Source organism: Heteronotia binoei, chromosome 9 (assembly GCF_032191835.1).
Source record: "Heteronotia binoei isolate CCM8104 ecotype False Entrance Well chromosome 9, APGP_CSIRO_Hbin_v1, whole genome shotgun sequence".
In the NCBI taxonomy this organism is placed as follows: domain Eukaryota; kingdom Metazoa; phylum Chordata; class Lepidosauria; order Squamata; family Gekkonidae; genus Heteronotia; species Heteronotia binoei.
In genome coordinates this window covers 126,180,297-126,199,682 of record NC_083231.1, presented here as the reverse complement: position 1 = coordinate 126,199,682, position 19,386 = coordinate 126,180,297, and the positions used below count along the sequence as shown (strand labels likewise).

General features: G+C 55.6%; 2 protein-coding genes across 2 annotated transcripts; one reads left to right on the top strand and one right to left on the bottom strand.

Annotated features, from left to right (window-relative positions):
• Positions 1-998: 998 nt before the first annotated feature.
• On the bottom strand, positions 999-6,554 carry WDR54 (WD repeat domain 54). The gene is made up of 9 exons (XM_060247230.1): positions 6,322-6,554; positions 4,541-4,603; positions 4,305-4,371; positions 4,003-4,059; positions 3,532-3,659; positions 3,114-3,214; positions 2,733-2,895; positions 2,114-2,188; positions 999-1,533 (listed from the first exon to the last, which is right to left on the bottom strand). The coding sequence occupies exons 1-9, from the start codon at positions 6,544-6,546 to the stop codon at positions 1,402-1,404; spliced, it is 1,011 nt and encodes a 336-aa protein (XP_060103213.1). The 5' UTR covers positions 6,547-6,554; the 3' UTR covers positions 999-1,401.
• Positions 6,555-6,895: 341 nt separating this feature from the next.
• On the top strand, positions 6,896-17,750 carry C9H2orf81 (chromosome 9 C2orf81 homolog). The gene is made up of 4 exons (XM_060247444.1): positions 6,896-7,142; positions 13,080-13,351; positions 16,443-16,470; positions 16,752-17,750. The coding sequence occupies exons 1-4, from the start codon at positions 6,918-6,920 to the stop codon at positions 17,748-17,750; spliced, it is 1,524 nt and encodes a 507-aa protein (XP_060103427.1). The 5' UTR covers positions 6,896-6,917.
• The last annotated feature ends 1,636 nt before the right edge of the window (positions 17,751-19,386 follow it).

Sequence of the window (19,386 nt, the reverse complement as noted above, 5' to 3'; positions counted from 1 at the left end):
AGACCTCCCTCCATACACCTGGGGGGGGAGCCGTCCTGTGATCTTCAGGGAGGGGAAGGGCCTCGCCCTCTTCCTCTTCCCTTCCTTCCCACCCCAGGAATTCTGCACAAACATTTTTACACTTTTCTAAGCGCCGTTTTCCCTCCCCCCCCCTCCGCTGAGCACAAACCTCCCCCCCCCCGGCCAGGGGGTGCTCTTTGTGGCACTCCTGGCCTGAAGGGCTTCGAGGGGACCAACGGCCATCCCTCTCTCCAACCACTGTGAACTGGGCCTAGCCCTCCCCTCCTTTTCTTACGCTCTTTTCAGTATTGGACTGTTTTAACCTTTAATAAAGCCTTTTGTATTGTGGATTTGGGCTGTATTTCTGCTGTCCAGGGTGCTCTCCAGGCACGGGGGCCCCAAGGCGGGGTTCCTTGTTGGCTGCTCCCCCCCCCCCCCCGGGCAGCAGGGAGTTGCTCTTCCTGCCTTCTCCTCAGCACACCTGGCAGTCTTGCCTTCTGCTTCCACCTGGCCATCAGGAAAGAGGGTGGGGAGGGCCTGCTCTTGTCCAGAGGCCTGTCGGTAAGTCTGTGCCAGTGGGAGGCCGGTATGCTCCGGTCCCACCTGCTAAGGCCCCTGAGGGAGCCCTCTTTGAGGGGAGCTGCTGGAACAGCCTGTCGTCTGCCGTCCCCAGGGTCATCTAGTCCAACCCCCTGCACAAGGCAGGAAACTCACAAATGTTGTTCAGTCGCACAGTCTAGTCCGACTCTTTGCGACCCCCTGGACCAAGTCACGCCAGGCCCTCCTGTCTTCCACCACCCTCCGAAGTCTGCTCAAATTCGTGTTTGGTACATCAATAACACTGTCCAGCTGTCTCCTCTTTTGCTGCCCCCTAAATCCACAGGTAGGAGGCTCAGAAGCCATGCTGAGGCCTGTCTCCCCCACCTGGGAAGAGCAGGGAGGGGCCCCAAGGGGGCAGGCTACCCCCACAAGGAGGAAACATTCAGAAAACCATCTCACACTTTTAAATTACATTTATTTCTACATTTATTACCCTGCAAGATGGCAGCTTATCCCTTCCCTCACATTGTCCCCCTTAGCCCCCCCTCCCCCCGGAGTGGTGCAATGCTGGCAGGGCGAGCAGGAAGGACCGGGGCAGGGGGCGGCTTCAGCTCTCCACCTAGGCAATGAGGAGCAGGCCCTGCCTCAGGGGCTCGGACTGTCCCGCTTCCGGGCTGAGGGCCTGTCCAGGGGTCCAAGGCAAGCTGAGTATTCCTGCTCCCGCCAAGCAGTGGAGCCCCCTCCCCCCCCCCCCGGAGCTTTCAGCCAAGACTCCCCAGAGCCGCAGAGAGGAGAGCCAACGTTGCCCCCAAAGGCTTAGAGTCTGTCCCACCATTCTTGCATGGGGGGGGGGGGTGGGCGCTACAGCTGGACATAGCGGATTATCTCGCTGAGGTCGTAGCCAGTGACAGCGAAGGTCCTGCCCTCTGGGTCGCAGAAGCGGGCACCACAGATCTGGGTGTCCGTCACACATTCCCTCTGGCAGTGCTTGATCTGCAAGGAGAAAAGTGGAGTCACCCCCAGCAGCCCGCTCTCAAGACAAAGGAGCCAAGGACCTGCCTGGGATGCAGCAGGCACAGAGCGCCCAGTGGTCAAGGACAAGGGGTACCCCCCCCTTGGTGGTCTGCCTGGCACAGGGCTCCCTCCACTCTCTGCTTTTTTCCAGGCAGCGCTGCCATGTGACAGCACAACTGGGGCAGGAGGAGGCTTTTCCCTTGGCCCCTTTCCTTGCAGCCTCCTCGAGACCTGAGCAAAGGCAACTGAGACACATCCAACTGGACTGATGGGGTTACATTTTAGCCTGCTCACTGCAGCGTTGAACCAGAAGCCTGGCCAAAGGAGGAGGAGCTGATGAAGGGGAGGGGTGTTCTTTATTTCAAAAACAGACATGTCCCTCTGCGCAGCTTCTAGGTGTCTTCAGGTCAAACCCAGTCCCAGCTCAGCCCACCCCAGGCAGGCAGGCAGGCCCTGCGGGGGTAGGGAGGGGCAGGGGCTGAGCCAATGGCTGAGCTGGACAGTGGACACACATTCAGGACTCAGGGTCAGCAGGGGACACACACATACACACGGTCACCTCAATTTCTTCAGTGTCTGGATTGTAAGCCAGCCCCCAGACCTCCACAAAGGAATCCTCCGCCCCCGACAGCAGCTGCAGGGGAAAGGAGAGGGGTCTTGGCTGGGAAGATCTGCATTCAAGGTCGCCCCCAAGACCATTCCTGGGGCAGGGTGAGGTCGAAAGACTCCAAGGGGGGAAGGCAAGGCCAATGCCAGGCAGCTGGATGGGCACCTGAAGGAGGCTCCCTGGCAAGCCTCAGCAGGGCAGAGCTGCTCCCCGCCCTGGCATCAGAGAGAGCAGCAGACCCCCTCTCTCCTAGAAGGCTGCAAGCTGGTTGCTGCCACGCACTCTGATGGCAAGGAGTTCCAGCGGCTTCAAGTGCCTCGTGGGAGTGGAGCAGCTCTTCCTCACCTGCCCTTGCAGGACTCCAGCCAGGCCTCTTTTGGGAGCACAAAGTCCTGGAGGGAGGGGCCGCATCCCCTGCCCCCCACCCACACATCCCAGACTCAGAGAGCTACGGAAGGAAGTGGCAACGGACTAGCAAAGACCAGAAGAAACTGCGGAGGGAGAGGCTTCAATGCCCCTGGCTGGCAGTGTCCTGCGCAGTGCCAAGCATCCCAGCAGGGGGCAGACTCACCTTCCCCGACAGAGGAGCCACGTCCAGGGCATAGATCCAGCGGGCATGAGCGGCTACCTCCGCTCGAAGGGTGCCACTGGCTGCCTCATACAGACGGATGTGCCCACTGCCATAGCCGGCCACAATCACGCCATTCCACAGCCTCACAGAGGAGCAGGAGCACCTGGGGGGGGGGGGAAGGGGAGGAGTGAGGGGAGAGCAGCTGCTGCCAGGCACAGAACTTGGAAATGCTCCCCTCACATCCCAAGATGTCGCCTGGTTCCTCCGCCAGCACAAGCCACCAGACCAGCAACTGGTCTCCCTTGCTGGGCATTAGCTTTGGCAAGAAGCCCATTTCTTCCTCCAGCCCCCACGGCCCCCCTCCTCCTTCTCCGGCCTTACCCAGAAGCTGGGATTTTGGAGACCAGCTGGAATTCCTCCCCAGACCGCCAAGAACACAACTCTCCAGAGTCATCAGCAGTCACCAGGTCAAGCCTTCCTTCCTGCAGGCAGGCAGAAGAGCAGAGTCAGGCCCGCAGCAGTGGCTGGCGAGCAGAGGAACGCTGGCCACGCAGCCCAGCAGCACAAGGCCGAAGCTGGTCCCTTACAACGAGGTGCCGGCTGCCTCCCGCAGTAGACACTGCCCACGTGCCTTCACCCCCCACAAGCTGTGGGCCGCGGGGCTCTGAGGAGCCTGGGGCAACAACAGAAAGCAGGCTGGCTCCGCAAGAAGCTGCAGACAGGGCAATGGGGGGCCAGAGAGTCTGCCCACGGAAGAAATGAGAAGGACCGGGCTGAGGGGCTGCAGGTGAGGACTGACCGGCCGCTCACAGAGCTCCGCAGCAATATCTGTGACAGCCCCACGGTGCTCTTCCAGAACCTCACTCAGGGTGACGTTGGTGCCCTTGCAGGGGATGTCAAACACGAGGACACAGCCCAGGGAGGTCCCTGCAGGGGGAGAGGGAACAGGCTGAGGACCCTCCCTGCCCTCCTACTGGAGGAGACAGGCCAATTTCCACCGAGACCAGCCTTTGGCCCCCTCAGCCATAAGGAGCCAATCCAGCAGACAGCACCCCACAGGAACCGGCCTGTGCACCCAGCACAGCAGCTCTCCTGGCTCACCCCCTCCAGCAGGGAGCTCAGTCACAGCAGCTAGTGGGCACGGAACACACAAACACCGCCCACAACGTGGCTCCGCACCTGAGGCCCTAAAAATCTCTGCCACCGGCTCTCAGGTCCACAGCGTCCTCACCCATCTCTGGCTGCCTCCCTCCCCATCTCAGTCGCTTACCCACACACACAAAGCGCTGGCCGGTGGCTGCGATCCCACGAGCAAAGACCGCCTGTCCTGGAAAGGAGACAGAAAAGGGGGGAAAGCAAGGAGCACCACATACATCCTCAGCCTGGCAGGAGGGCGTGCCAGAGAAGCAGAGCCTATTAAAGAGGAGCAACAGCAGCATCCTTCCACCCAGGCCCTGAAGGGACCGGATCTGCAGCTGCTCCTGAACCAGCTTCTCCAGGAACGGTGTGTGCTCGAGAGCATGGCTTCTCTCCCCGCTCCAACCCCGCCCCCACCGCTTTCCCAAGGAGTACCTGGAGAAGACTCCGAGGCATCCAGAGCATGCCAGTACACCATGATGGAGCCATCTGCCTCATACATCTTGGGGGGAAGGAGGAAACAGACACACAGAGTGAATCACAGCAACAGGCTGGTCCAGCAGTCCACCGGAACAGAGCAATTCTAGGCCCCAACACAGCTGCCAGTCACGGCCTCACTGTCCTCCTCGGCCAGCCAGTACAAGCACCCCAACCCGAGCCCGGTCTCTCACCTGGATGCCTTTCTGCGATGTCAGCACCAACAGGGTTCGAGAGGGGAGGACACACCAGGCTGCCTGAAGAGAGAGTGCAGGACAGAGCAGGGAAGAATCTGCCGCTTCTCCCAGTTCCCCTTGGAGCTCGCTGCAGCCAATGAGTGTGCCTCAGATCCAGGCCTGTAGCCACGGGGGGCCTGGCCTCCCCACCAAAAAAACCCTCCTGGCAGCCCCACTCTCTCCGCTGCTGCTGCTCTTGCGGCCCACGCCCCCCTCCGTGGCACCTGCCCCCTCCTTCCCACCCACTCGGTGACGTGCCGGCGCCTGGAGCTCTTTCAAGCCCTCCATCCCCCCACGATCAACTGATTGGCGGGAAAATCTGCGCTGAGGCCGGCACTCCTATGCAGGCCTTTGGGCGCTCTCCGGACCAGCAAGCCACTGCAAAAGCGCCTGCTGCCTATGCTCCCTCCTGGGGACGGAAGTGAGGAGGAAGCAGCAGAGGCAGCAGGCGCTGGTCCGGAGAGCGTCCAAAGGTCGGTATAGGAGCATTGGCCTCAGCACAGCTTTTCCCGTCAATCAGTTGATCGGCGGGGGGTGGGGAGTGGCTTGAAAGAGCCCCAAGAGCCGGTGCTTCACCGGGTGGGTGGGAGGTGCTACGAAGGGGGATGGGGGCCGCCAGACTGGTGAGGAGATCTGGGTGCCAGAGTAGCGGCCACACAGAGATTGGGGGGGAGGGGCTCCATTGGAAATTTTATTCCGTGGGCCCCCGTACCTAAACTTTTCTGGCTTCGGGCCTGCTCAGATCACATGCAGCAGAGTGCCTTCCTGCAAGTGCTCATGGCCCAAGTGGCCAAGTCGCAGAGCAGAGGTCTTCCTGATGCCCTCGTTCAACAGCAGTCGGCATTGGAAGACTGGGCCGCATCAAAAGTGAGTTTTTCTTTAGCCAAGAACTCCATCTGGCCCAGGTGGCCAGAGATATGGGGAGAAGTCCCAGCTCTGAGAACTGAGGCAAAAGACGACTTTGACATCCCGCCGCTTCAAATTTTGCTAAATAAGTAGTGAGGGTGGGATGTAAGGATTGAAGCCTCCAGGTGGAACCTGGGGATCCTCTGGAATTGCAGCTCATCTCCAGAGGCCAGAGGCGAGGCGCCGCTGCGACCCTCCCGCCTGGCTGCACCCAGCTCCTCCGGAGAAAATGGCTGCTTGGGAGGGGGGATTCTGCAGCACGGAGGTCCTCCCCAGCTCCACCCTCAAATCTCCAAGTCCTTCCCAACCTGAAGCTGGCGGTGGTGAGCACCAGAGGCCCCGGCCACGTGGGCAGGGCGCGTTCCCGCCTGTTCTTTGTATCCTGGCAGCGGGGGAGCAGGAAGGCCCCGCCCCCTGCAGGAGTGAAGGGGGAGCCACTGAGGGGGCACAAAGGGGCACGGGGGGGGGGGCACGTCCAGCAGGACTCCTAAGTGGTCACCGCAGCTGCAGTCGCCAGTGCAGATGTGAACCCTTTTGTTTCAGCGACGGCTTGCTTATTTACTTATTTATTTAATGATTTATATCCCGCCCTTCCCAGGGCGGCTCACAACATAGAACCTCACATAAATAAGGCTTAAGCATATAAACAGTTAAAATAATTAAACCATTAAGGACAGCAGAGATCTAGTAAAACCACCCTTGGTTGCTAGTCACAGGCCAGCCGGAAGAGGGTCGTCTTCCAGGCCCTGCGGAACTGAGCAAGGTCCCGCCGCAGGCTGCTCCGGCGGGAGGGGGCCGTGACAGAGAAGGCCCTGCCCCTGGTGGCGCCTGACCTGGGTGACGATGCAGGCGGAGAGGGAGGCGAGGGCGTCCTTGGCGGGCAGCTGCCGCTGGGAGACGCCGAGGCCGTCGTGGGCGGCGCTGAGCAGCTGCAGGGCCCCTCCGCGGGCGGTGGCGAAGTAGGTGAGGCGCTTGGCGGGCAGCGGCAGGACGCTCAGGTTGTTGCACAGCGCGGAGCTGCTGCCCTTCAGCGCCAGGCTCTTCTCCCGCCGGTACATCCTCCCCGCCCTGCCCCGCCGCCTTCTTCCTGCCGCGTCGCCCGCCGTCATGGAAACGGGGCGCGGTGACGTCATCCGGGGGCGCCGCGGGGCGTGGCGGGCGGGCGAGGGTCGCCGTGGCAACGCGGCCTGAGGGGAGGCGGCAGGCGGGCGAGCGGGCGCGAGAGAGAGAGAGGTGCCGCCGGGGGGCTCCCGAGCAGGGGGGGGAGAGGAGAGAGGCGCCCCCCGGCTCCCCGCCATGCTGGGCGTGAGTCTGCCGGGGCGAGCGAGGGGGGGCGCCCCCGGGGAGGCCCCGCCCACCCTCCCGGGAGGCCCCGCCCACCCCCCGGGAGGCCCCGCCCCCGCTGACCCGCCCCCTTCCCCCGCAGAGGATGGCCTCCCGGGACCGCGTGGCGCAGGCCAAGTCTCGGGCCGAGCGGTCGCGGCCGCCCACCGTGCCGGTGCCGCAGGTGGACGTGGTGCCCGGGCGCCTCTCCGAGGCTGAGTGGCTCTCGCTCGTGGCCTCCGAGGAGGTGGAGGACGGCGTGGGGGACGTGCTGGCCGCGCTGCTGGACCAGGCGCTGCAGGAGTGCTACAAGGTCCACCTGGCGCGACAGGTACGTAGGTGGGGGGACCCTCCCTGGCTGCGCTCGCTTTGCCTCCAGCCCCCCAGGGACGCCGGGCACGGACCTGCCCTCTGCAGCCGCCAGAACTGCTGTGCCCTGTGAGTACTAACCGCAGAACTACAGGATCACATCCTGCTCAGCAGGATGCACCGCAGGCCCAAAACAGTTCTTATCCAAGGACGTCCAGCCAGGCACCTTGAAGTCCAACAGAGTTTTACTCAAGGTCTGAGCTTTTGTGTGCAAGCACGCCGCTTCAGGTACAGTGAAACCGGATTTCCTCAACCATGACATGCAAAATAGAGGAGAAGAAGAGATTGGGTTTGTACCCCACCCTCCCTTCACACTCAGAGCAGTTTACAATCTCCCTGCATTCCTCTCCCCACAACAGGTGCCCTGTGAGGTAGGTGGAGCTGAGGGAGCTCTCAGAGAACTGTGAAGGACACAAGGTCACCCAGCTGGCTGCATGTGGAGGAAGAGTGGGGAATCAAAGCTGATTCTCCCGATTAGAGTCCACAGCTCTTAACCACCACAACACACTGACTCTCAGAGAGGGTGGGGACGGGTTAGTGACCGGGAAGGGTCAACTAGAGTCAAGACAGAAATGGAAATTACCAGTCCACACATATAGGTAGGGGGTTAGCAGAAAATTATTATATAGTGTAATCAAAATGTTTAACAAATCCAAGGATCAAACAGGATTATTAAACCTAGTTTATATGGTAACCAGTTATGGGGCAAAACCAGCAAAGGGAATGAATCATCAGAATTGGGAACTGGCGTATCCTTCCTTGTCGAACGCTGTGAGGCCCTGCCAACGCTCTCCTCTCAGGCATGGAGGCAGCTTCTGCAACCCAGCCCAGGAGCAGATGGGCAGCCAGTGGTGCCTCAGCAGAATGGGGGCAACATGAGTGCTTCACCTGGGGGGGGGCGGTGAGGTGCCATCCAGTTGCTCCCGCTCTGTTCAGCCGCGGATCATAGGTGAGCTGCAGCATTCCACACCAACCGGGGCTTCCAGGGTTAATTGGGAGGGGAGCCCAGCAAATTGCACATCCCAGTAGCCTACTTCCCTTGTTGCTGTGGTGTGGGGGCAGGCAAGGGGCTAGGTTGAGTGGGAGTATCCTTGCAGGACCCAGGCACCCGCGGCCCTCTTCCTTCCCCCTGCAGGGAATGGGCTAATTGCCAGGCCTGCCTGATGGCCGATGGGCTTCTTCACGCCCATTGCTGGAGTATGAGGAGTATCTTGGGCATCAGGGCCCTGATTGGCTCAGGAGGCAGCAGGGGGTGGGGCCAGTTGCTGTTCTTCTTTGAGCCCTGAAGGAAGAGAGTCAGAGCAAGGCAGCCTTTGGGTGGCCCCACTGCGCAGAATCCTCAAGGTCTCTAAAGGTCGCAGTAAAGCAGGCATGGCTGCTTTGGTGAAATCCAGCTTACCATTTAAGGTGATCCTCTTGGATCCTTGCCCGCCAATTGCCCAGGCTTTATTGCTGTCCTCCCCAGCACTGACCCTAATCATGATTAATGTTTATTTAGCCCCTTCTAATGGTGAGCTGGAGTTTGATGCTGTCTGGGAGAAATTTTCTGACTATGTGACGTCTTTGTCTAGGAAATTCCATACTGCTCAGCTCATGATTTTTGGTGATTTTAATGCTCGGATAGGCAGTAACAATCAGAAATGGATCTCTCATTTTGGCTTTGAAGCGGTTGAATCCCCTCCACTACAACTATGTTTACCCCGTTGTTCTAAAGATACTTTAACCAATAAGGCGGGTCTTAGATTAATTGAATTCTGCATAGCGCACAATGTTATAATATTTAATGGTCTCTCCAAATTTCCAGCTGCAAATGACTTTACTTTTTTTTCCACAAGGGGTTGCAGTGTGATAGATTTTTGTGTGGGCTCACCCAACCTTCTGTCATCTATCGATAACTTTTACATCGATCCGCGCACAGAAAGTGACCACCTGCCCCTAACTCTATCCCTACGATTGGATCTGGAGGTTAATATGGTATCACCTTCCCAATCCATGAAGGCCCCTGAGAATGTTCTAAAAAAAATCAAGTGGTCCCCGGCCCTAGAAAGGGAGTTTTCTTCCCTCTTTGGCTCTGAAGCGCTATGCAGATTAAGGGATTCAATCATAAATTCCAATTCAGATGATTCAATCCTTTCAGGATTTTCATTATTAATTGATTATTGTAGTGCCAAAGCTAAACCGGTGATCTTGTCTAGGTCTAGTTTCTCCAGCTGGTTCGATACAGATTGTTTAGCTTGGAAACAAGAACTGAGAGCTCATTTTAAAGAGGCTTGCCACTCCAAAGACCAATCAAAAATTAAGGCCTACATTGCTTACAAGACAGCCTACCTGGAGCTTACTACATCCAAAAAGAAAGCTTTCTTTCAGAATAAATGGGACCAACTTTACCACTCGATAAAATCTAACGATAATAAGGCCTTCTGGAGAATCATTTCAGGTAATCTAAAAAACAATTCTGCTACTGACCCAAATATCTCTGAGCAAACATGGGTTGATTACTTCTCTAACATTTTTGCTGCCCCATGTGTATCCCCTCCTATCTTAGCAAACCCCTCAGTTACTGATATGCCGGTCTGGCCTCCAGTAACTCTAGAGGAAATCAGTGTGTTATTGAAGGATTTAAAAGCGGGTAAAGCACCTGGCCCTGATGGCCTTCCCGCTGAGGTATTCACAAAGTTTGCCAATTGGTGGCTCTTGCCCCTTGCAAAATTGTTCTCTTTTATCGATCTGCATGGCTCCATCCCTGACTCTTGGCTTGACTCTATAATTATCCCAATATACAAAAAGGGGGGGTTGGAGTTACCAGAAAACTTCCGCCCCATTAGTTTATTATCTATAGTGGGCAAATTGTATGCAAAACATTTAGAACTCCGATTAACTGACTGGATGCGCCTAGGCAACATCATAGGTCCTGAACAGATTGGCTTCTCCAAAGGCAAATCTGCTATGGATCACTGCTGCACTCTGGCCTTCCTTGCTGAAAAATATATGCATACCGGGTCAAAAAAATTATATGCTGCCTTCATCGATTTGAAGGGTGCTTTTGATTCAATAGATAGAGCCCAACTATGGATCAAGCTAGGTTACCTGGGAATGGACCCTCGTTTGCTGTTTCTCTTGAGGAAACTTCATTCTAATACCTTTTGCCAAGTGAAATTTTCTTCTAGCGGTGACTTGACTAGTAAAATCCCAGTGTTAAAGGGGGTAAAACAAGGTTGTGTGCTGGCCCCACATCTTTTTAATTTATTTTTAACTGACCTGGCACAATTTTTGACCCCTATCAATGGTCATCCGCCTAAACTTGCAGGCCGAGCGGTCCCCTTATTACTTTATGCCGATGACACTACCATCCTCTCTTGTACAAGAGTGGGCCTGCAAAGGTATTTGAACGCCTTTTATGACTACTGTAATTGTAATTCACTTACTATCAATTATACCAAATCTAAGGTAGTTGTCTTTTCAAATTGCTGGGGCCCACAGAGATGGTTTATTGGCAATTCAACAATCGAGCAAACAAAAAATTTTAAATACTTGGGGATCACTTTTAACCACAAGTTAAGCTGGGTTTCACATCGTAACAACACCATCAACTTGGCTAAGTGTTCAGCTGCTCAAATTAAACAGTTTTTCTTTGCAAGGGGCAACCAATTAGTTCCAGCAGCTATTAAAGTATTCAAAGCCAAAACGCTTGCCCAAATCCTCTATGGTATCCCTATATGGATCTCAGCTTTTACCAGGAAAGTGGAGGGCATTCAAGCCTCATTCTTTAGACAAATTCTTGGTTTGCCAAAATGTGTGTCCTACTTTGCTCTCTGCTCTGAAGTGGGTCAGTCTTTGGTGGAGACAAAAGCCTGGATTGCAGTGTTTAAATTCTGGCTCAAAATTCATTTTAGAACAGATCCCAACAGCCTTCTTGATTGTATGAAAAGAGACCCATATATTTCGTCCTGGACAGCAGTGCTTCTGTCTAAACTCAATCAATTGGGGTTAGAGGTAGATGATTTTTCTACCTCTGAAGAGTCATATATCTTCAGATGTATTAAACTGAGACTGTGGGAATTGGAGGAAACGAAATTACGGCCAACTCTCCCTTATACTTGCTCTCCAGCTTCCTTAGGTCTTTATGCTTTTTGTGGCAAAATGCCCAATTATCTATCAGACCCAACCACTCCAAGTCATCGCAGGGCATTTATGTTGGCCAGACTAAACGCGTTTCCCTCCAAAGTTTTACAAGGGAGATATCAGCGAGTCCCTTTAGCCGACAGACTTTGCTCCTGTGGAGCGAATACCCCTGACTCAATCCAGCATATATTGCTTGATTGTTCTTTTTACCATAACCTCCGTAAAGATTTATTTGGCAAGCTTTCTTTTTCTCCAGATTTGTCTATTCTGCCACCCTGTTATTATTTATTGAGTGATACTGAGGGGGTGGTTAGTGAGGCTGTGGCAAAATTTCTGGCTGACATCCTTAAATTTAATTCTGACCATGTTTGAATGTATCTGTAAGCTCGGTTTTATTTTGATTTTATCTCCAATGTTTAAATTTTTATATTCTGTGTATTTTTATCTGAATCTATTATGCCATTAAAGGTTTGGTATGGTATGGGTGGCCCCACTGGCAGAGCTCATGGGAAGGACAGGACAGGACCCCTCTGCTCCCCTTGAAGAAAGAGCAAGTTCTTTTCCCAGCTGGGAGAAACACACAGAAGGTTCCAGACCATTCTCTACCATGCTAAGTGGAGCAAATCCTGCTTAGCGGAGACCACTAAGCCTCACCCTTGCTTGACCGTTTGTGCCCAGGAGGTGCTGGAGCAGCTGGCTGGCTTGGCCTGCTCTGCTGGAGGCTGGTGTACCTCCAACGCAGAAGAGACCAGTGGCTTCACTCAAACCCATCACTGGAGCCGGGATTTGGCCTCTCCTCCTCACTGCATCCTCAATACCCCAGGAGGAAGAGGAGGCTTGCAGGAAAGTTTTCAAGAGCCCTGCTGAGTTTCTGCTTGTTTCAGTTTCCATCCTTCTGCTGTGGGCAGGGAAGTTACTGAGCTTCCAGGTTGCTCAGAGCCTGTATTTTTCTCACTGATAAATCACAACACCTGTGGCCTCCATCCGTCTTTCAGCATCAGGGCTTAGATTAAAGGGACCTGCAGGGGCCCTGACCTCCTCCTCCTCCCCCTGGATGCAGCCTCTGGAAGGCATTGTCTTTTTGCCTTAAGGCTCTCCTCTGCTGCAATGATATAGTCCCACCCAGGAGAGAGCCAGTTTGGCGAAGTGGTAAAGTGCGCAGAGAAAACTGGGTTTGATTCCCCACTCCTTCACTTGCAGCTGCTGGAATGCCCTTGGGTTAGCCATAGCTCTTGCAGGAGTTGTCCTTGAAAGGGCAGCTTCTGGGATAGCTCTTTCAGCCCCACCCACCTCACAGGGTGTCGTTGTGGGGGAGGAAGATAAAGGAGATTGTGAGCCACTCTGTGATTCAGAGAGAAGGGCGGGGTATAAATCTGTGCTCTTCTTCTCCTTCAAGATGGACACGCCTCTCTTCAGGACACCATCCGGCAGCGATGCTGAGCTTGCTGTGGCTAGAAGGTGTCTGGTGACCTGTCCTGGCTCTGTTGCAGTGTCAGGAGATTACTGGGTTCCTGATTTGCATCATGGGGCACTTTTCTGGCAGCTCTCCTCCGGTCGCCACTTGTACTGGTTCAAGCTGCTTTTGTGTGAAGAGGTGGCGTCTAAATTGTCTGGATGAATCCATACCTGGACAGGACATCCTCCCATTGCAGACCAGTGGCTGACAGGATGTGGGACAATCAAGCCATCCTGCAGGACACCTCCCCCCCCCCCCGAGACCTTGTCGCTGCTTTCCACTTGCAGGGGTCTGACTCAAGCCCCCCTCCTCTCTCCACAGCGCATCCCGTACGTCATCAACCAGGCGCGGGAAGCCATGGTGCAGATCATTGAGTGGCGCTTCCTGGTGCGTGACGAGGGCGAGGCGGATGTCTCGGCAGACCCCTCGTGGCAGGAGGACGAGGAGCCCGTGGCCTGCATCACAGACTCCTGGGCTCAGGGCTCCGTGCCTGTGTTACAGCCCATGCCCCGCCCAGAGGAGCCTGAGGTAGGCTTGCCGGGAGGGGAGGAGCTGAGGACTCCTAGTGCGCAGCCAGGAGGCGGCAATGAAGGGTGAGGTGAGGAGGGGTCAGTCAGCAGCCTCTTCGCTGGGAGGTCAGCCCCATCTGACCTGGTGGAATTGTCTTTGGACTGGGGCACGAATGGGGGGGAGCGGCAGAGAGCCCTGTTGGAAGATGAGCATGAGAGGAAGTGTGCCTGAGAAGCAGTGAGCTCCTCCAGACCAGTGGGCCGTGACTACAGGCTCCGCCAGAACTGCACTTGTCATTCTTTTCATCTGTTAAAAACATTTTCACTGTTTTGCATACGAATTCACTGACCACTCTATAGATGTAGGATCGCTAATTCCTTTCCATGCTTTTAGCTCACGGGAAAAACTCACATTTTGAATGAAACGTTGTTGGACTCAAAGGTGCTTGGCTGGATGCTGACAATTCCATGGGGATGGCCATGGGAGGCTGCACCCCCAGCCACGTGGTGGCCAAGGCTCGAGTTCGAGTTCAGCACACCTCCTCTGGAGAATGGGGTCCCGCTCTGGTCGCTGCTTTTTGAATTGAATTGGGACAGGTTCAGAGGAGGGCAGGGAAGGTGTTTGGGGTGGGCCTGGAAAATGTCCAGTGAGGAGAGGAGAGGAGAGGTTGACTGAACTTTAGTACGTTTAGTGTAGGGGAGAGAAGACTTAGAAAAACCCTGCTGGATGAGAGCAGTGAGGTTCCATCTCACCAAGCCGGTCCTCTGCAGGGTCAGACATGCAGGATGGAGAAGCCAAGGCCTTCCCCTGCCGCTGCCTCCCAGCATGTTGGAAGGGACCTCCAGGGTCATCTAGGCTACAATGCAGGCCATTCCCCCACCCCACCCCGTGACCCCTGCAGGCTCCAGGGCCAGAGGAGGGCAAAACCCCTCCAGGGTCCCTGGCCAAACTGGTCTGGAGGAAGCTGCTGCCTGACCCCAAAGGGGCCATCAGTGTCAGAACTGAGCACTGGTGCTACGGTGATTTCAGTGTTTATTTCAAATCTGAGAACGGGATACATTTGTTGGGTTCTTTCTAAATTTAATTTGAGTCTAAATTTAATGTTGCCAGGTTACTTCTGCTCTAAAGCATTGCAGGATGGTTGAGAAAAGGAGAACTCAAGGGGAGGGGAGGTATTCGGAGCTGGGCTGCCCCTGGAGCCTGCCTTTACTCCCATCATGGCTGGCAGCCGCTGATGATGGGCCTTTCCTCCGTGAATCCCTCTAGGCACCTTTTAAAGCCATCTACACTTTGTGGGCAGGGCACCACTGTGTCCACTGGCAGTTAATTGATTAATCACCGGATAAAGAAATATTTCAGTTTCTCTGTCTTGAACTGGTTTCCCAATTACTTTATTGGATGCCCCTTGAATTCTAGTATTATGGAGGAGGGAGGAAAAAGATCGCTCTATCCACTTCCTCCATCCCATACACCCCCACCACATTCTCCCTGCCTCTAGTCATCTCTTTTCTATACTGAAAAGTCCCAGGCTCTTCAGCGTCTCCTTACAGGGAGGGAGGGGCCCCTCATCATCTTGGTTGCTTTCTGTACTTCTTCCAGCTCTGCAATGTCCTTTCTGACATGGGATTCCAAATGAGGCCACATCATAGATCTATACAGGGGAACTGCAATGCTGGCTGGTTTCATCTCAATCCCTCACACTGAGTTTGCCTTTCTTCTGAGCTCCCCACCCCATTGGTCTGTTCATGGTGGTCCCCATAAGGCTTTTCCAAGGCTTCCTGCAAAGGTGCAGCAATTTAGGTGCAACTCCATGCCAAAAACATCCGCTTCTGGTTTTATTTCCTCTTAATTACCACACGCAGAGAAGATTCCGGGATCAGAGCATGTGGAGGCTCCTCTTCCATTTCCTGCTTTCTTCTCACATGTTCCTCACACCCTTCCCAGCAGTGCTGTCATGAACCACCATGCCCCCCCTCCCCCTACACCAAGGATCCTGATTCCAGCCGCATATTGTAACAAAGCAAATCACTCGGCTGGCTCGTAGCTTGCGTCTGCAATATTGGCTCCAGGGGCCCCTGGCATTTCGTCCCCTTCTCAGTGTCCATCTGTCTGTCCATTTGTGGCAGGCACAAGTCATCAGGAAACAAAACCAGGAATCTCAGAACCGGCCACCAGCTTTGGGAGTTCGAAAGGAATTGGAATACCTCCAGACACTCACCCATGCTATTTGCGATGGAAGCTAAGCTTGTCTAGGGGTTGAAATGTTGTATTTGGATCTGGGAGGCCCAGGTTCAAAACTTCACTCTGCCATGGAAGCTCCCTGGGTGACCTTGGGCCGGTCGCACACTCAGCCACGCAGGGTTGTTGTGAGGATGAAACGGAGGAAAGGAGAAAGACACTTTGGGGACAGAGATGGGATATCAATCAAGCAAGCGAATAAGTTCTGCCTTCTGTTCCTTGTTCCCACGGAGTCAGACTAACATTTATTATCTTGCATGTAAAGGGTGGTGAGGGGGAAGCTGCCCCATGATAGAGTATGGGGAACTGTTCCGCCCCCCCCCCCCCCCCACACACCTGGTGTTCATAGAATTAACAAAGGTTTGCTGCTGTGCTGCTATTAAATATGTTCCAAGTTGCCAACCAGATTGGATAAAAAGGACTAAAAATAAGGAGGGGGGATTAGAAGTGAGGATAGAATAGATGAGTGGCAGATGATTAAAGGAAGAGAGCAAAAGGACAGAGCAAAATTGCAGTAAAGAATCAGATAAATGCTGAGAAAGGCCATTTTTTCATGCAATGAAGCTGAAGAGTAGTAGATTTAGGATGGGCCAAAGGAAGTACGTACTACTTTAAAGTGTGGAATTTGCTGCCAGAAGATGTAGTGATGGCCACGGGGGATTGGAGGAGAGAGAGTTCTGGCCATGGTGACTGAAGGGAACTTCCACACTCCAGGGCAGGAGGCAACACCAAGCGAAAGCCTCAGCCTCTGGGCTGGCCCTGTGGGTTTGGCCACTGCAGGAGGAGGCAGGGTGCTGGGCTAGAGGGTGGCCTTAGTTGGCTGGGTGGAGGTAAAGGACGAGGGAAACCGTAGACTGCTGAAGAGAAGGACCTTGTGAGGAGGCTGCCTTCGATCAACGACTGCTGCTTGTCCTCCCTGGTCTTGTCTTGCCCCAGCACTGGCTTGGCTGGTGGGGTCAGCAAGGTCAGAGAAACCAGCCCCCACCAGACCCTGCAGGGCCTGCAATTCTGCCCTTTGCTTTGCCTCCCCTGTGCCCCTAGTGGCCGCAGGCAGAGCTGTTCTAGACTGTGAATGCCGCCTGAGGTTGGCTTCAGGGGCCCCTGGTTTTTCAGCCCCTTCTCAGTGACCCCGCCCCTTCCATTTTAGGAGGCATAACAGGAATATAGCAGCAAGGCCTCAGGTGGACGCAGCAGCAGCAGCAGGGGAGGGAGGCTGGCCGCTCTGAACCCCTCTTCTTCTTCCAGGTCCCTCCAGCTGAGCCTACGGAGGAAGAAGCTGCTGCTGCTGCTGCTTCCCAGGAAGTGTCTTGTGGCGAGGAGGCTGCTCCCGCCAAGGTGCTCTCCTGGCACCCCTCCCAAGAGGAGACCAAACTTGCCAAGGAGCTGCCGGTGGTGCCCTCACAGGAATCCTCCTGTCTGATTCAGGCGAGCGCCTTGTCCAAAGGAAGGAGAGGAGAGCTGGCCTCCCGCAGTTCCCTGATCACGGCCCGGAGGGAGAGCAGCACAGAGCTGCTGGGCGAGTATGAGAAGCAGCTGCTGCTGCACGAGCTCTCCCGCGTCCCTGTGGTGGAGGAGAGGCACCGCAACACGCTGGACGGCCCCCACCCGCTCGTGCCTCCCTCATGCAGCAACCTGCTGCGCATCCAGCTGGGCCGCCCCCCCAACATCAAGGACGTCCTCTACGACGAGGCCGGCAACATCACCGCCGTGCCCCGGCTGAACCCCGCCCGCCTCCCCAAGCGCTGGGTCAAGCCCTCCGTAGAGGTCGTGGACCCCGAGGCGGAGTCCCTGCGGCAAGAGGTGCTCAAGACCGTCTCAGGCCGCTGCAAGCTGCGGCAGAGCTCCAAGGGCCCCCCTCGGGGGGAAGCGGACCGAACGCGCCAGGCGGGGCTGGGGGGGAGGCTGGCCAGGGCTACTAGGAAGCGGCTCCCTGACCGGATGGCCCAGCCGCCTGCTCCCCTGGGGAGGATGCTGAAGCCCACCAGCCTCATCTTCATCAGGCCCACCCTGCTGGTGCAAACCATGGCGCTCGCTCCAGGGGTGGCCATGAAGCAGGGAGGCAGCAGCCGGCGGGGAGTCTGGGCTGCCGCCCCTCCCAAGGAGAGGGAGAAGAGGGCGCACAAGGAGCTCAAGCCCATGTCCCCCCTGGTGCCCTCCCAACCCACTGTTGCCGTGGAGGAGGTGGTGCACAAGCCACGACACCTGCCACGGCTGCTGCCCGGCAACACCCCGCTCTCCCACTGAGCCCCTCTTCGGGGGCTGCCACAGGGGCTTCCCCACAGACCAAGAGGGCAGTTGGCTGAGGCCTAGAGACTGGGAGGGGCGGGGCCTCCAGCCTGGCCAAGAGCCTTCTCTTCCGTGCCAAGCACACCTCCTGGTCTTTGCCCCTGGCTGAGGCCTTCCAACTCGTGCAGGGGGCGTGGTGGGGAGAGGACCCACTCAAGCCCAGGGAGGGGTCAGAAGAGGACCCCCCCCCAGCTAGGGTTGGCTTTTCCCTGCTCAGGAAAGGTTTGGGCAATTGAGAGGCCCGCAGTTTTTAAGGATGAGCCATAAATAAATACACAACTCAACCACCAACTTGGATATTTATACTTGCTTGAATAAATCTTTGTTTGCCTTCAAGGTGCCACTGAACTCCCAATTTTGTTGAAAAACAAACATGTTATTAGTAAACAGTCATAAGAACCTAAGGGAAGCCCTGTTGGATCAGGCCAGTGGCCCATCCAGTCCAACACTCTGTGTCACATAAGAACATAAGAGAAGCCCTGTTGGATCAGGCCAGTGGCCCATCCAGTCCAACACTCTGTGTCACATAAGAACATAAGAGAAGCCCTGTTGGGTCAGGCCAATGGCCCATCCAGTCCGACACTCTGTGTCACAGAAGAACATAAGAGAAGCCCTGTTGGATCAGGCCAATGGCCCCTCCAGTCCGACACTCTGTGTCACATAAGAACATAAGAGAAGCCCTGTTGGGTCAGGCCAATGGCCCATCCAGTCCGACACTCTGTGTCACATAAGAACATAAGAGAAGCCCTGTTGGGTCAGGCCAATGGCCCATCCAGTCCGACACTCTGTGTCACATAAGAACATAAGAGAAGCCCTGTTGAGTCAGGCCAATGGCCCCTCCAGTCCAACACTCTGTGTCACATAAGAGAAGCCCTGTTGGATCAGGCCAATGGCCCATCCAGTCCAACACTCTGTGTCACACAGTGGCGAAAAAACCCAGGCACCATCATGAGGTCCATCAGTGGGGCCAGGGCACTAGAAACCCTCCCACTGTGCTCCCCCCCAAGCACCAAGAATACAGAGCATCACTGCCTCAGTCATAAGGACATCAGAGAAGCCCTGTTGGATCAGACTAGTGGCCCAACCAGTCCAACATTCTGTGTCACATAGTGGCCAAAAAAACCCCCAGGTGCCATCAGGAGGTCCATCAATGGGGCCAAGACACCAGAAGCCCTCCCACTGTGCCCCCCCAAGCACCAAGAATACAGAGCATCACTGCCTCAGTCATAAGGACATCAGAGAAGCCTTGTTGGATCAGGCCAATGGCCCATCCAGTCCAACACTGTGTCACATGAGAACATAAGAGAAGCCCTGTTGGATCAGGCCAATGGCCCATCCACTCCAACACTCTGTGTCGCATAAGAACATAAGAGAAGCCCTGTTGGATCAGGCCAATGGCCCATCCAGTCCAACACTCTGTGTCACAGAAGAACATAAGAGAAGCCCTGTTGGATCAGGCCAGTGGCCCATCCAGTCCAACACTCTTGTGTCACAGAAGAACATAAGAGAAGCCCTGTTGGATCAGGCCAGTGGCCCATCCACTCCAACACTCTGTGTCACATAAGAACATAAGAGAAGCCATGTTGGATCAGGC